Genomic DNA, 17,207 nt, shown 5'->3' with positions numbered 1-17,207 from the left:
CACATTAACCATCATATATAAGCACACACACAAAAAAAGAGGTGCTCCTATGAATTCACAGTGGCATTAATGATTATAAAGACAGAGACGATTAGCAAAAGAGTCAGTAAAGATTTCTTTTAAATCAATTCATCTGTCTGGCTGATTAAAGAGTCAAATATTTACAGTCTCTAACCTCTGCGTCTGTAATTCGCTACATATGAGAGGATCAATTTTCCAAGACTGAAGCTTCACCATGATGCTTGCCGTGGCAAGGGCTATTAGCACACTAGCCAATCATTTTTTTAAATGCAATTAATACTTTGGACATGCCCAACACATGGCGCAGCTATGTGTTGTATAGGGCCAATACATGTGCGGATGATGGCAATGAGACAGATTGAAATCGTGTGTGATTTTACCGTGTGTCTAATGCCTACAGTGCATAGAATACCAAAATCATGTGTGGGAGGATTGTTCTTTTTTTATCCATTTCATTACGCCTAAATATCTAAGCCGAATCTGTTCTGAATATTCTGATTGCCATCCGATTTCTCAACTTCCTCAGTCCTGGAGCAAGCACAGCAGTTCTCGCTGCCTGCGGTACAGAACAATGCAACACTGGCCGAGCTCAGGCGCAGCATGCAGCAGGACCTGGAAGACCGTCTGCACGAGTTGGCTAACCACACGGCACGCGCCAACACCATGATGCGCAAGGCTTCGGGGCTGCTGCACAAAGCTAACAGCTCACCATTCAGGGTACCTTAATTGCGTGCAATTTAGGCTGCATGTTGGATGCATTCCATGGTGGCAGGATTTTCATGTAGTATTTGTGCTTCTTTGCCTTTACAGGGCCTAGTCGCTCAGAGTGAGGAGCTACAGTCCAAGGCCCAGGAGCTCTTGAGAGAAGGCGAGGAGTTGCTGCGCCAGTGCTCTGGCTTTAACTTGGATGCAGACAAAGCCCTTGATGTGAGTACCTTGGGGCTTGTATGTAGTACATACCAGAAGACTGAATTAAAATGCATATATTACATTTTCTTCTACATATTAATGACAATTAGCAATTTTACAACATTTTGCATATTGTCTGTGCTCAGATGACATTTAGCCAGTGTTGTATTCATCTTAACGAACAATCATTGATGGCAGTGGGAGTTCAGACATTTCAAGGGAGAGAGTTTAACACCTAATTTGTAGTGGACTAAAAGTACTAAGGTCAGTACCTTAACTACTCTGGACTGTGTGAATGCGAAAGTAGCCTGTTGAATTGGGCATGTTGGTACATTCCTGAACTTGAAGAAAACAGCACTAAGAACAACACGACAGGAGACACACATCTTCTCTCGTCATCATCCTGTTAGCATTGTTTCCTTCAAGTTCAGGAATGGAATAGACAGCAAAATATAGGATGATTATGCTAAAAATGCACTCTATCCCTGGGAAGTTGTGAACCAATTCTCAGTAAGCAGATGTTATATCTTGGATGGTTATGAGGAGAGAGAAGGAGTAATGACCCGATTGCATTGCATTACTTTAGAAATAATGACCAACTGTTGGGCTGAAGACATCCCATGGTGTGTGGTTACAGGCGCTGGGTGACAATGAGCGTCGGCTGCGTGATTCAGTGGACGAGCTCAAAGAAACCTTGGCCAAAGTGAAGAAGCAGACTGACGACGTTGAGCCAATTGTCCATGATGCCGTTGACCACGCGCAACAGCTTGAACACCAAGCTGAGGAATGCAAGAAGTAAGCTTCAGTGCCAATAGAACTGTTCCCTGAGCAGGTTGAACAGGCTGTCATTTCACAATTAGCACCAGGCCCGGCCTGTTCATTCTGGCCGGGCTCTTTACAAGATCCACCTGCACATGTGCAAACATCTTGTCAAACCTAGGTGAAAACGTTTTTACTTCCAGCTGGATTATGGAACTGAAAATTTCATCCAGCTGGAGACTTTTCTAGCTGGGAAAGCAGCTGGAAGAAATCCAGCTGGATGAAATTTCTGGTTCCATAATCGAGCTGGAATGTCTCCCAACTGGAACATTTCCCAGCTGGATCCAGCTGCAAGAACTGCCAGCTAGAATTTGGCTTGAAGAGGTTCCAGCTAGAATCCAGCTAGATCCACAGTCCGGAGTGGTACACAGCACCGGTCGCTGCAGCTGAAAAATGTGCCATTTTTGCCTTTAGATAAAGTGATCCCGGTTCTAATGCTGCGCTCCCCCAGATTGATCACAGACGACTGCTGACGTCAGTGACTTTCAACTTACTGGAAGCTAGAAAAAAAATAAAAAACAGCTCACCCGGCTGGGTGAGCTGTTTCAAACTGAAATTTTCCAGCTGCAGATGAAGGCTCCCGCTGTACTGCATTTTAAGCAGCTGGAAATGGCAGTTTCCAGCTGATGTAAGCACTTCTTGGCTTCAGCTGGAAAAGTTGGAATTGTCATCATCATCCTGCTGGGAAAAATGCAGCTCCAGCTGAAACATGTTATTTCCAGCAGAACAGTCTTAAGTTTACAGCTGGAATGCACCTCCTCCAGCTGGATATTGGTGCTCCCGCTGGATATTCAGCTGGAAATGCTCCGTTCCAACTGGAATCTATGTCTTCATTTTCATGTGGGAAGGTTCAAGCATGCCTGCTGTTCAGGCTTCGTTGTGCCTTACTTAAAATGTTCCTTATAGTTATAGGACAACTTGGCACAAATCGTGGCAGTGTGATTTGCTCTCTTATTATGAATTGTGCTCTGTACTAGTTTATTGATTGCCTATCTTGTAAGTTAGTGGCGATTGGATGCTGTGGATGCTGTGTGTGCTGTGGAACTTGGATGCCCCCAGGGCCCCCACTGTTGACTCACCAATGCCATGTCTTTTAATTTCTCTGTTGCATTGCTACTTGCTTATTTGATGTATTAGACACTCAAGTTCTTGATTTGATGAGTCATCTCGTGTTTGTAGCACAACCAGTGTTGCAAGAATGTTGCATCACCATGTACCAATTAAAGAAACATACTGAGGTGCAAATTTGGTTATCAATGTACTTAATTTATATTTTAATGTGAAAGCATTATTTGCCCCAATATGCTGAAAATCTGGCGGCGGTGGCGGCGGGACCGAGCGATGGTACCAAAAATGGCCGACGGTGCAAAGAGTAAAAACACATCAGAAATTCCCGGATTGACGTCAAATTTCTCAGGAAGGTTCCGGTAAACAAAGTAAATTAATTGCTTTGAAAAGAGAATCTGGTACATTTCGGTCCGGGTGGGAATCTAACCTGGGCCGCAGGTTGCGAGATGAGCACGCTTCCCCGACACCACAGCAGCTCCACGATTCTGGCTGACTAAAGGTGTGGCTAGTTCGTGCGTGATTGCCCACGTCACGTTGCGACCATCTGGCTGACTAAAGGTTTCACCGAAGGGATTATAATGCTTTTGCATTCCCACACTTAAGCAGTCTTAAGTGCCTCTGCCGAATTTTTTAATTTTGTTGTGTCAAATAGATGAAGCAAATTGAGAAATACAAATTGTGGAAGCAGCAAATAATGATGACATGTTTGTACACTTACTAGAATGTATGCATAAAATGCCTTGTTTCTTTGTGTTTTATTTTGCAGCATCTTATATGACACAAAACAAACATCTGCGTCAGCGCTTGCCTATGATGAAATTGTGAAGGCAGTTGATGATGCTCTCAATTATTCGCGTGCTGCAAAGGCTGCTGCCGATGAAGCTCACTCCATGGTAACGTTTTCTTGTCCCAGTTCTTTCAAACAGATTTTGAAAACTTTTGATCATTTTTATTCTTGCTGTCCTGTAGGAAGATAAGTCAAATTTACTCCTCTGATGCTATTTGTAGTCAATGAATAACCAGCAAGCATTAAAAAAAGAATGGCACAGAGGGCTGATACCATCATTTACATATGTGTCTTGCTGTTGCAGATAGCATAAAATCTCACAATAGATGAGCTGCCTGTCCGTGTAGTACTTTTGCATCACTGATGCCTTGAGGAAACTATTATGCTGGCATTTGCCTTGAATGTGACTTACATGGGTTTGATTGTCTTATATTGGTTGTTGCTGTATCTTTAATCCTTTGTTTCCCACTAGAATATCGTGGAAAGTGCATATTTTTCGCTCCTCCTTCCTTTAAAGACATGAAGGCAGATAAAATTGATGCTTTTAAACCATGAAAGTCTCCCATATGTTGATTTAAAGTTGCGGTTTCTCACCAGACCCACAAGGCCTGCAATGTGGCAACAATTTGCCTATGCTGACGGTAACATTTGTTGCCATTGAGAGGTTAACAGGGAAAGACAGGAAAGTTAATCAAAGGATATGTCTGGTTGGGCCATCCTGTACTGGGAAAAGGGAAAAAGGAAGTAAAGGTAAATTCAGCAAACTGAGTCTGCAATTGCTTAAGGTTGTTCAGCAGCACTTGAGATATATCAGAACAGTTTATGTGACCTTGCGTTGTAAACCATGCAATTAACCGAGTATTGGTGACAGTGACAAATCGGTCAAAGCACAAAGGGGACTTAAACCTCTAAATAAATGTTTCAGTCTGTTGGTATCATCGACCGTGCTTCCGACTCTAAGGGCAACAGTGAAGGTCTCCTCGCTGATGCAAGGGAACTGGAACAACATGTAGAATATGGTAGGTGTTAATAAGATGCTTACTATTGGCAGTATTGATGTTACTTTTTTTTTTTTTAATCTGTGGTAGAACTAAATAGGCAGCTGTAACTAAGTCGCCTGTAATCAATACATGCTTGTAATGAACATCAGCTATAACAAAGGTACTTTTGTGTTGTATGCTATTTCGTTATAACGATGTTTGACTGAACTGGCAAATACTACTTCGTCACTTTTAGTGTTGTAGAGCTTACGTATGCGGTGGTGCTTTCACAGGCTTTATTTGCACCAAATTTGTTATCGTTCAATGACTTGGATAGCCAACATTATGAGCAGCTGGAATGAGCAAAAAGAATTTTATAAAATGCCACTTTTTTGCATCAAAGTGAGCACCAGCTAGAGTGTATACAATATTTATAGGAGCTTGCTGTAGAATTTATGAAGTCAAGCTTTGGGTATCCGACATGCATTTTTATTTTTCCACTCTCAGAAATGAAGCCAAGAGTAGGAGATGCTGTTGAAAAGCTTGCAACCATAGAGCTTCACAACAAAATGAATGCCAAAGACTTGCAAGACTTGGCACGTGACATGGACAATTTGCAAACAGGTAATTTTATTCAGCATACCTGTATTCTGCACTGCAGTTTTTATACTACGGAGTGCCAAATGATTCCTTGCTGTTTTTATGTTATGAAGTGCTGAGCAGTTTCTGCTGCATTTACTGCTTTAAAGTCACAAGCAGTTTTCTTTGTAATAGACCATCATTTGGATTATTTTCACCACTTGGCTGCTGTGTATCAAAGATTGTTCACTTCTACACATCAATGAGCTCTTTAGTAGCAAATTATGTTTACTCAGAATCACTCGAGAGTCGCATCTATCACAAATATTGAGTAAAAATAGAGGAAACTGCAGTGTACTAACAGGTGTGAGTGTAGTACACACCTCATTAATTAGCAACACTTCACCATTGTGCCAGAAAACAATGCATCTTAGTTGTTTGCTAATGGTTTGCGTGCATTCTCCCATCACCATGCATGGCACATTCAGGTATGCTTCTGTTTTAGCATGCAAAGCGGTGCTTCTTTGTACATTTAAAGGGTCACTATTTATTAAGTTGAGCTTAAGTGCTATATTGATGTACGAAAATGTCCAGTATTTTTATATTACTGAACATAAAGTCTTCGCAAGCGATTACAGTACATAAACATAGTGGTTCACCTGTAACTGGTGAAGTGTGGTCAACTCTTCATAATAAACATTGGATTTCACCATTAAAAGGGATGTAGTTGAGCTAATTTTGTTGGATAGCCCTACCTGAGAACTCAGTAGTGCTACCTGTTCACATTGCACTGGTGATGGTTTTTAGAATAACACAACTCTGTATGGGGGCGTCAAACCGAAAGCAGGCAGTCGTGGCTAGAAGAGCACAACTTCTGAAACTGCTCGCGCAGCTACCTAAAAGACCTTGGTAATTGCAAGCAACTTAACTGCGGCAGAATTGTGTGGCCACTTCAGTTGCGGCCTTCTCTGCAGCTAGGTTTCTTGGCGTAAAGCAAATGTTGCGAGGTTGATAGAAGGGTAACTTTTGATAAGTTCTGGCATCTTCTCATCCTCTCTCTTCTTTTTTTTTTTTTCTTCTGCCTTGTGGTTTCGCAGCTGAAGGCCAAGAAGCCCTGCAGACCTCCGTGACAGCTGTGCGGGCAGCAGCTGACCAAGTGCAAGAAACTTCAGACAAGATTGATGCCATCCTCCAGCGACTTCCTGGTGAAAACACCCATGCTCAGGAACTCTCCAGCGACAATGTAGGCTATCAGCAGGCTCTGCTAGCTGCCAGCAACTACAGTGAGTCTGCATTTCTTCTTCTTTCTCTCTTTTTTTTTAAATTAAATGAAAACAAAGGTGATTTATTATTACTATATGATTAATTATTCAAAGATATTCACCAAGTGAGCAGCGACATAATGAAAAGACTACATGCCATATTTTGTAAGCTGTATGGGTGTTGAAAGCTTTTTAAAGCTCTAAATATTGTGGTTGTTGAGTGTTTAAAATCTTTCAGCCAACATTTTGTCTGTCCTCTTCATACTGCACCTAGCACAAGAACCACTATTTGATCAGGCTGGAAAGTAAAGGCCAGTCCAGTTTGCATACTTCTCTGTTCCCATGCTGTTTTATTTCACGTTTGTACTACTAGTAAGTAAGGGAAAGCAGTTATCTAATGTAAATTTATTTATTCTTTTTGGTACAAACTACATTAGCATATAAAATTGATGCAGGAATGCAGAATTTGCGCTATGACATATTCAGAGTCGAAAAAGAGGCACCTTTTAGCTGCATCAGGGAGATGTGTCACTAAGGCGTAGTGGTTATTGATGTCATTATACCCAATTACACCATCATTTAAATTTGTGCTTGGTCACCCCATATGTGCGCTTGCGGTGCTACCCCATATGCTTACTTGTCTTCAGTTGATCGTGCCATGGCTCCTGAGCCAGACTTGGGCCGGCTTGCCAACCGTCTGCTGCAACGACACAATGCCATGAAGGACCATGCCATGGACATCCAGAACCAACTGGAAGAACTGCGTCGCAAAGTGGCTCTTGCCAGGGATGAAGCTAACAGGGTCAGTGCATGCGGGCTAGGCATGCAAGAAAGCAATTATAGAAAAAAACAATGTGTATAGCTTAGTGATATTGAAGCAAGTATGTCTAAAAATGTTACCTTTTGCCATTGCTCTTTTTTTTTCCGTAATGGATCAAACACAGATTTTTGAGCCACTCAACACACATTGCAAGCTTCCTGTTTCATGCATAGAGTTGAATTCATCTAAAATATTTTTAGTAAAGCTTCAAGGATAAAGTGTCATAGTTATGAAGACATTAGGCAGCCATATGCTGAACATGGATTTATCATATCAAGGATCCTTTACTCACAATTTTATAACCTGCAAAGTATGTAAACAAGGAAATTTCTAGCAAGATTCTACTGTAAGCTGTATTTGAGACATGCACTAGGAGTGAAAGAACCTCCATTTTAAGAAGGCTTATGATGGCATTTGTACAGCAACACAGAAGCAGTCTGTCCGATGACTGCTTATTTGGTGAACATGAGCAAATATTCCTCATTCGATATGGGAATGATAGTAACAGTACAGGATGCTTTTGATGACTACTCATATTAAGGTTGACTCATACAAACAAGTGTGTTAGCTCAAGCAAGTATGTGCACCACTTCAATAGCCTTTAGAAGCTATCATACCGAAGCAAGCTGAAGGCACTGCAATGACACAGCCTTTACTGTTAGCCTAAATGATGAGCGTCAATATGTGCATGCCACACTGGCTCAGTGGCTATGGTGAATGCTACTGAACACAAAGTCGCACCTTTGATTCCCGACCATGATTGCCACTTCCCAAGTGGGGTGCAGTGCTAAAACACCTCTGTATGACAAAACTCTGAGGCTGAGTTCGTGTTAACGTAACCCCAGGCAGTCAAAACTAATCCGGCGCTTGCCACTCCAGCATCTCTGACAGACTTTGTGTCACACAGGGATGTTAAATACCATCACTCGACCATTATACACCTTGCTTGAATGTTTCTTTAAATACAGAAAGAGAGATTTGAAACTACTGCTTGTGTGCACGCTTGCAGGTAAAGATCGGCATGGAGTTCAACGGGGAACAGTGGCTGCGGCTAAAGAACCCCGAAGACTTGCAAGAGGCCGCTACGTACACCCACCTGTCTCTGCACGTCAAGACAGATAAGCCTGATGGCACACTCTTCTACCTTGGAAATGGCCAGAACCCTCAGCCAAGGGCTAAGCGCTCTCGTGAGGTTAGTACATTCTATAGATGCATTCTTTAGGCTCAAGTGATGAGAGTTATGTTGTGTATGTTTTCGGGCAAGTGGGATGCTCTAGCTGAGAACCTAATGGCTGACACAGTTGTTGCTAATGTACCGTATTTCAGAACCCCACATATCTCCTTAACATTCATCGAGAACACTGCGAGGACCAGAGAAATTAAACTGCACCTGAGTAGCCGCTGCATTTAAGTGATGCTTTCACAGGCAGTGCCTGCTAGTAAGAAGATTGATGAAAAAAAGAAAGAAAAATGAGTTTCTAGTATTTCAGCTATTAGATTTCTTTTTTTTTTTTCATTAACGAGATTTATTTGGCAAGAAGTGGAATCACAGGAAGTTCATGTTGAAGCTCTAACCTTTCCTCTGTGATGTTGTTTTTAATACTGATACCTTTTGTTGTTTGGTGAAATTTCACGCTGCAGATGTGCTTTTCAGGGTGATTTCATGGGCCTGGTACTGAGAGATGGTTACCCCGTGCTTCTCGTCAACCTTGGTGATGGCATAGAAGAGATTCGCAGTGATAAATATGTTGCTGACAACAGGTGGCACCATATCATTATTGACAGGTAATCCTGCCTTTGTCACTGTGCAGGCTCAAAGTGAATCTTTGTTGTTGTTTTGTCTCCCAGTTGTACTATGTGCATGCACGCACAGATGAGCAGTGCTATGCGTTCTGAAGCAAGAACACAGTCTGGACCAGGTGTGAATCTGGGGATGATGTGCAGGCTTCCTGACCATGCTCTCAAATTTTTGTTGTCCTGTGTGTCATAAGGGCTCTGTCAGGTCATTGTGTCGTTTGTAAATTTTGTCTTCAAGTTTTATACTGCTTAATAGCCATACATGTCACTACTATCTAGAAGGCACATATGCATTATCTTAGCTATTGATCAACACATTAAATAATCAAATATTTTGGACAGAAAGAGGAGTAGTCTAGGCTGGTCCTCTTCTACAAACGTAACACAAGGGCCCATTAAATCAAGAGTAAGAATGGACAGTTTTCCTGAAATTACGGAGGTAATTGTTATAATTTCTTAGAATCGGACCTCTCCCTAAGTGAAATGTTAGGCTCTGCTTTTGGTCAGGAGGAGCGATCAAGTTCTATGGGGGGTGTTGCCCTGCACTGCAATAACCAATTGATTCTTGCTGCATTAGTGAGAACTGTGCTCATCACGCATCACTTTTCACAAGTATGCCTTCAAAGCAAAAAAAAAAAAAAAGCAGAAAGAAGGTAACTCTATACCGACACTGAGCATCTTATAAGCATCTGAATTTCTGGTATTAACTGAAAACTGTTGACAGACATCTGCTGAAAGAAAATGAACCATTGTTGAAAATTTATTAACGCTGATTCTTGGAAGTATTCCGCCCCTGTGAAGTTTCCTTCAACTGAGTAATATGCACCTACATTACTACAACAGCCAATGTCTATATTATAACGGTATTACTTAAATATGTGCGTGCGGACTTGATCCTTTTCTGTATCGCACCATACCAGTGGAACGGCAGTTGTTTGCTAGCACTTTTGCAGGAGCCCTAACAGTCAGAGCTATGACACCTAACTCGCGATTCGCAGTGAGTTGTGACCACGGCGAGTTCAGGCCATGGGGACAGAGCGAATCTTTAACTTGAGACTTTTATTCACCTTTCTTATACACATCGACAATGCCAACAACAACAGACACAAACGAAACCACAGTGGTGGAGTTTTCTGCACGGCCGCGGTGAAAACTGCAAAATGGGGGAAACACACAAAAGGCCAACAATGGCTCAGCTCATCTAGCATGAGTTCACGCTCAGGCCCTGGGGCGGTCAGTTGCTCGCAAAGGCCGGGCACCGCAGGCAGACGGCATGCGGCGCTCTCCGCAGCTGAGTTGAGTTACTGCCGTAACTCAACTCAGCTGCAGAGAGTGCCGCAGTAGAGCTCAACTCCAGGCAACTCCAGTTGAGCCAGGCAAGCTCGTCAGCCGAAAGACAAAAATGCATCGGGGTAACTGTGCTTCTCCTGAGCGGTGCAGAGTGAGTCTCCTCGGTTTGAAGAAGTGGGAAAGGAGGGAACAGGGTGCCTTGGCTGCTGCGTTGCAGAGAGGCGCGAAAAGCTGCGGGAGCAGCGCAAGTGCCCTCTCCATGCAACCTTTCTGTGAGCTCGCGTGTACTTATCTCGTGATAGCCACGCGCCGCTGCTCCGAAAATATCAGAATGCGCTTGTATTCCCACAATGTCAACACAAGAACAGCCAGATTACCAGAAGCTAATGGGAAGCTAATGGGAAGCTTAAAATGAGTCTGAAGATATGAAAAAGTTTCATACAATGAAAAATATTTCCAAGAAATACTGGGCACTACAGACCTGTGACATGCAGCAGGCTCTTTATAAATGTGCAAGGCATATTTTGGGAGCATGTGCCTTTATAAATCTGATATTCTCATAGTGTCAACCTTAATTCTCTTCCCGACAATATGTTCTCCAAACTTATTGCGGATTAGCTGCATGCTTTTGCCAACGGCAATAATCAAGAAGAGTCATGTATAAGCATGTGTGACTTTTAGAAATTTTAAATTTATGTGCATCGTTTAGAAGTTCATTTGAAGTCTATCACTGGTTGTGATGAACTGTGTCAGATTGTCAGCAGCACGCTCTCCAAATGAATTTTGCAGCATTGTACATAGTGCTTTCCAGCTGCCACAAAACTTCATTTGTAGTATGGCAAAATTTAATTTTTGCTGATGCATGGTTTCAGGGAAGAGGAAAGGGGTAAGCTTTCTTGAATATTCAAGTGTATTTCAGTCAACTCCTGATGTGTTGTTAGAAAAGGGGGGTGGGTGCAGGGGACTGCCTTTATCTATATATTGCAGACATCAGCAGTAAGGTGTGTTATGAAGTCAGTGATCTAAGGACAGGGTCACCTAGAGATATTCCATAAAGAAAGAAAGCCTTTGACATGTTATTTTGTTCTATCATTTTCGTTTCAGGACTGGCAAAACAGTCAATCTTGAAGTGCGCACAGAGGGTGAACCCGACAGCACAAAGACGAAGTATCTTCAAGGTACCAGCAGTGTCTTCAACTTGGATCAATCACTGTCTCAGTTCTATATTGGAGGTGTGCCAGACACTGAAGATGTACGTATCACATTGTGTACGCTCGTTATTGTGGAGCATGCAGATTCCACACGTATACCCACCGTGATGACTATGGCATTGTGACACTGAGCAGGAGGTTGTGGATTCGACAGTAGCTGCATATAAATGGGGTGAAATCTTAGTCTCAGGCGCGTGTTAAGGAACACTGGGTGCTCATAATTAATCCTGTGGCACCCAGCTAAGGGATCAGCCATAGACCAGGTCATGGTTTGGGACATTAAACTCCCTCAATCGATCGATCAGATCTCACACCTGAATCTTCTTTTAGCCTTAGCTGGTAAACACCAAAATTTTTGTGTACTCATTGGGGAAGCTGCATATCTAGGAAGTGAAAAAAAAAATGCAGGCATAGCTATTATGGATAAGAACTGCCAGCACATTTTGTTTTGTAGCTGTACATTCAAAGCAGCAATATTGAATTGATGTGTGATTTTTTAGGAAATGGTGATACTTTTTTTAGAAAATGCATGTTTAATTTATTCCTTATGTCGAGGCTTAAACACTTGTAGTCTCATGACAATGGAAAGGCCAGAATGGCCTTGTCTGAAACCTCTATTAATGCTTGATTTTTAAGTAAACTTCCATTCTCGGGGTAGGGAATTAGTGTTAAAATTTTTATGCTATCAGGAGTATGTTTGTACAAAAAATGTATTTTTTAAACATCTTGCACATTTTCAGCAGCTTTGACATTACATTCCATTCACGATTAGGCATATGCTCTATCCGGCTACTCCATTTTCATTTTATTGTCAATGCCCAGGTTCAGCTGAGCCCTCGCGACACTGTGCCATTTGTTGGCTACTTGGAAGAGTTGCAATTTGGTGGATTGCCTGTGGGTTTGTGGAACTTCCACAGCCATGGAGGAAAGCTAGAGGGATGCCAAGAGCGGGACAGCCTCATCGAGATTCCGAGCGGCAGGGGCCTTCGCTTCGATGGCACAGGCTATGCCATAGTGTCCAAGGAGCGTCGTGATTTCAACGATGGCATCAGCATCAGCATGAAGTTCCGCACCTATGCGAGGGAGGGACTGCTCTTCCTCATACACAATGGGGTCAGTGAGCCGACTCATTGTTGTTGAATGTTGCTCGAACTCTCTCTAAATCCTGGAATGACTAATGGCTGCGATACCTTCACTTTTGAGGGAAGCAGCATCCAGTGCACACATTAAAAGAAATGTTACAGCGAGAGCTAATATAGGGACATCCTAGCATGTAAGGCTCTGTGAGTTTTTATAAAACCGGCTTTCAGTGGATTACGTTCAGCAGCTGCTAGAAGAATGTTTAGAACAAATACAATACTAGCATGTATGTATTTGCTACGAAGCATGTATTTGTTCTTGTGTCTTTCTTTTCATATGCCACTGAATGCAATCAAAAACAAGACTCAACCTAGCTAAAGCCATGACTCTGCTGGTTTTTAGTTTTGTCTTCCGGGTGCAAAAAACCAAGCTTGGAGCTGAGCCCACACTAACCAGCTTTTCCTCTCCTTCTAGTGATCTAGTCTTCTGTCTTTGAAAGTGCTTCATAAGGACCACTGTACCCTTGCAGGGAACGTTTATGGCCCTGGAGTTGCGTGATGGCCATGTTGTGTACAAGTTTGACCTTGGCAGTGGCATGATGCAGATGAGGTCCAATGCAGCCTACAATGATGGTCAGTGGCACCAGCTCAGAGCGGCCCAGTTCCGTGGAGATGCTGACCTCACTGTGAGTTCAACTGAACGACTTGCCTCCCTTGAAATGTGAATGCCATTTTGATGGCATGTTATCAAAGAGGCATGTGTTAAAGAACGGAGTCGGGCTGGACTGGTAAATTACACTCTCAGAATTTTCTTTCTCTTTTTTTCATTGAGGGAGATGCCTCACTAATGGAGAAAGTGAAAACCACGCTTCCCTATCTGAATTCCACTCCGAAAATGGCTGCGTGACGATGTCAGTCTGTGATGCTGGAATATTACAATTAAGGTTGTGTGAATAGTGAAATTTTCTAATCGAATCCAGTTCCAATATATATATATAAAATACAGAGACTTTGAATATTGAATATTTTATCATTTCTAAAGAAAGTAAAATATAAAAACTCCCAAAAGGCTTACTTAGGTTATTTGATACATTTAATGCCATTATCAACTAAATTTTACCTCATTTGAGTAGCTTGTCAATGAGGACAAAGGAAATGTAACTGTATCTGACGCAATATATGACAATCACAGTAATTCAATGAAGAAAAAGCACGGCAGCTAGCAGATGCACGTAGAACTGTAGTGCTCATTTATGTTTAAAACAGTGCCAAAAAACACAGACAAGAGAGAACACGGGACGAGTGCTGTGTAAGGCTCTGTGAGTCATAGGAGCGAAGCTTGTTATCATACAGTACCGCACATCGTTTTAAAGGGATTCGAGCATGGTTATATTGCCCAAATAGTTAATCGATTTGCTATTAATCTGGAGAGAAAAGAGAGAAAAGTCATAAGGGAAAGGCAGGGAGGTTAACCAGGCTGAGCCCGGTAGGCTACCCAGCACTGGGGAAGGGGTAGAAGGGATTGAAAGAGAGAGAAGTTTGTGTAAATGTGCAAGGTGTGAATCTGGAGAGAAAGTTTGTAGGCTGGCAGAACATGCATGTTTAGCAACTGGAAACTATTTTGCATAAATGATTTCCGCCATGCATTCACTCACAAATGTGTGCATCTGTGCAGCAACCGTGGTTCTCTTGCAGTCTTTGCATAAGTTTTTCCTCCTGCAGGCTTCAAAAACTCTTTGTTTCTTAGTATTCAAATGAAACGAATATTCAACAACTTTGAATAGTAAACTCGCAAATTGAATACAAACTGCATAGTAAACCTATTACGTTCATATTCGAAATATTGAATATTCGCACACCCCTGATTACAATACTTTTGCGTGTGTGGGTGCTCTTTGTGCAAGAAAAAGACTGTAGTTGTTTCCATGTTGAGCTTTTGCTGATTTTCAAATATGAAGTATTCTCTTTTTCTCAAAAGCATTTAATACTCTTTGCCGGACATTGCCAAAAGCTGCAATGTCAAAGGATGCTTCCTTTAAAATTTTCAAAGTGGCATCACTACGTGTCTTTCAATTAGCATGATGTTTTGCTGCACCAAACTTCTATGCTTTTACTAAATGCCAGCTCCATATTTGCTGTTCCAAAAGTGCAGCCTACCAACTTAATTTGACTCACCTCTCTTTGATAAGACACCAGTATCTCTGATGACATGGCTTGAAGTAAAGACTATCTATTTCAACAAGTTTTCTTTTTGTCAGGTGGGAGGCAATGATTCTCAGACTGACACTTATCGAGGTCAAGAGATGGGCATCGACTCCAATGATGACATATTCATTGGAGGCCACCCAACTTTCCATGGTCACATGTGAGTTGCTATCTTGCCCTCTGGCTTAGAAATGCATCTAGCATATACAACTTTTCTTTTGTTATCTTTAAAGGATAACTGAAACCAAATTTTGTACCGTATAAAAAGCCTAGTTTCAGATCATGTAGATATGGAGCAGTCTCTGTGCAAAAATTTTGAATTTGAAATACTAGTGGATGCTTTATGAAAAGCTAGCAAATATAGACGTTAGCAAATATAAACGTTCTTAATACAAGAACCGGAGGGGGAGAACCCGCTGACATTACTGCTGGACCTGGAAAGACGCAGAACTTGGCATGTTGAAAACCAGCACGACTCTTTGGCATGACCTCCAAGATTAGGTGGTGGCTACAGCATGCTGAAAATCTCAGAGGCCATGATCTGAGATTTGTGCCACTACCACTAACCACCACCACCACCACCACCACCACCACCACCAGGTTCATGTCTCATCTGCTTAGGTGCATCTGCTTATTTCAAGGCTGCTAATAAAAAAAAGCTGGACAGTTACTAGCCCTGCAGATTTGCCAAGATTGCTTCACTAGTATACTATACTTATACATTGCCAACTTATCCAAAGGGAAATTTTGTTGCAGTTGGCCTTTAAAGATTGCGTTGGTTTCTTAACAACAAAGTTGAAAAAAAAAAATCGTGGAAACATATAGGCTTTTTAAATGCGTTTGCACCTGTGGCACATTATGCATGTGAAAGTGAAATTTACTTTCAACTTTTTCACTGTCCAGTTGACTTTGTCATAGTGACAGTCCCCTGTGCTTGCTTGCTTTTTCAGTGAAGAGGAGAAAGTGATCCCTTGCTTTGTTATCTAAACGATCCAATTCAGTCACAGTGAAGTTCTCCTTGAAGTGTTTTACTTTACTCTTTCTCAATTTGGTTTCCACAGGGAGGTGACCCGTATAAACTTTGAAGGATGCATCGAAGAGTTGGAGCTAGACACAAGACTAGTGGACCTACACAAAACCAAGGAAGCCCTGGCTGTAACAACAGGTTGCCCTCCAAACGTGGGTGACTTCTGTTGAGCCTTTCTGCTTCATGCTTCTTCTTGCTGAGACAGCAGTTAAAAGCTCGAAATGGCATTTTCTGTCTCAATGTGCTGTCGAGTAAAGAATTTTATTTACACATAGAAGACGAATAAAATGGAAGATGTGCCTTTTGAATTATGGCGAAAGGAGGCCAACTTATTATAAATAGAAACAGTGCTGTTGAATGCCAGGCTTTGTTAGAGTGAAGACTAGTGCTTTGAATTACCAGAAATGTTATTTTTCTCTATTTTATTTCTATATAATGACTGAAATATTGTTTGTGAGTATCTGAATGAAGAAATTTATCAACAGATATTCAGACAGTTATATCCAATTATTATTCTGTGATTAATTGTAATTATTTCTTTGTACAGGTGGCACGGGTGGTATCATTCTCAGCGGAGTCTCCTGGCTTTGTTGCCATGCCATTCATGGACTTGACAGAGAATGCTCAGCTCACATTGAAGTTCCGCACTAACCGACCCAATGGTCTCATTTTCTACACAAGCAATGAAGACCACTCCAAATTCCTTGCACTCGGATTGCGCGGTGGAAGGCTGTTCCTACAAGCACGACCAGGTGGCCGTGTGGAGACTGAGGGCACTTATGATGATGGCCGCTGGCACTACGTCACTGCCAGCAGCTACTCCAACCGGCTGAGGTTGGACATTGACGATGCTCTTGTGGTGAGCACTGTCTTGCAGTTGAGCAGCAGCAAACACTTGTTTTACTAGACTGTCATTGTGTGTTTGCTGAAACCTGCACAGTGCAGACGACACACAGATAAAAAGGAAATCAATAACATGGTCGCTGCTGAAGAATATGCCAGGGTGTAAACAGTAGGACTTGAAACAGAGGGCAAAAGCACACATTCAGCACTATAGCACTTTTTGTTATGAGCAATTCAAGTGCTCTTGCCCACCATACATGATGTGCCATCCATATAAATTGAAACGCAAACAAGTCAAAATTGATTACAACACATGGTTGTGATCTTCCTACACTTACCATTGTTGATGACACTTGTGCAATTCAGGCTTTTACAGATAGCATTGGGAGTGCAGCATGTTCAGAAACTGGCTTTGTGGTGATTTTGCATTACACTCTGAAGGAATTTTGGAGAAAGGTGCTCCAGTATGTTCTTTCTTGCTTGCATTTTAATTTATGTTGATGGTACTAG

At 42.0% G+C, this 17,207-nt stretch overlaps 1 protein-coding gene across 1 annotated transcript in view; it reads left to right on the top strand.

Annotated features, from left to right (window-relative positions):
• The window catches only part of LOC119466105 (laminin subunit alpha-like), a gene marked incomplete at its 5' end in the record, with an annotated part of 75,798 nt that overhangs the window by 52,745 nt on the left and 5,846 nt on the right, over positions 1-17,207 (top strand). Inside the window, 16 exon segments of the mRNA XM_049657432.1 lie at positions 548-738; positions 832-948; positions 1,568-1,725; positions 3,584-3,710; positions 4,530-4,623; positions 5,092-5,208; positions 6,261-6,446; positions 7,073-7,227; positions 8,255-8,437; positions 8,900-9,030; positions 11,437-11,584; positions 12,366-12,656; positions 13,153-13,308; positions 14,881-14,987; positions 15,889-16,006; positions 16,402-16,713. Of these exon segments, the coding sequence (XP_049513389.1) occupies positions 548-738; positions 832-948; positions 1,568-1,725; positions 3,584-3,710; positions 4,530-4,623; positions 5,092-5,208; positions 6,261-6,446; positions 7,073-7,227; positions 8,255-8,437; positions 8,900-9,030; positions 11,437-11,584; positions 12,366-12,656; positions 13,153-13,308; positions 14,881-14,987; positions 15,889-16,006; positions 16,402-16,713 (2,591 nt within the window).

Source organism: Dermacentor silvarum, chromosome 10, assembly GCF_013339745.2.
Source record: "Dermacentor silvarum isolate Dsil-2018 chromosome 10, BIME_Dsil_1.4, whole genome shotgun sequence".
Lineage (NCBI taxonomy): Eukaryota > Metazoa > Arthropoda > Arachnida > Ixodida > Ixodidae > Dermacentor > Dermacentor silvarum.
The sequence above is the reverse complement of the archived record's forward strand: the minus strand, read 5'-3'. Positions and strand labels throughout refer to the sequence as shown.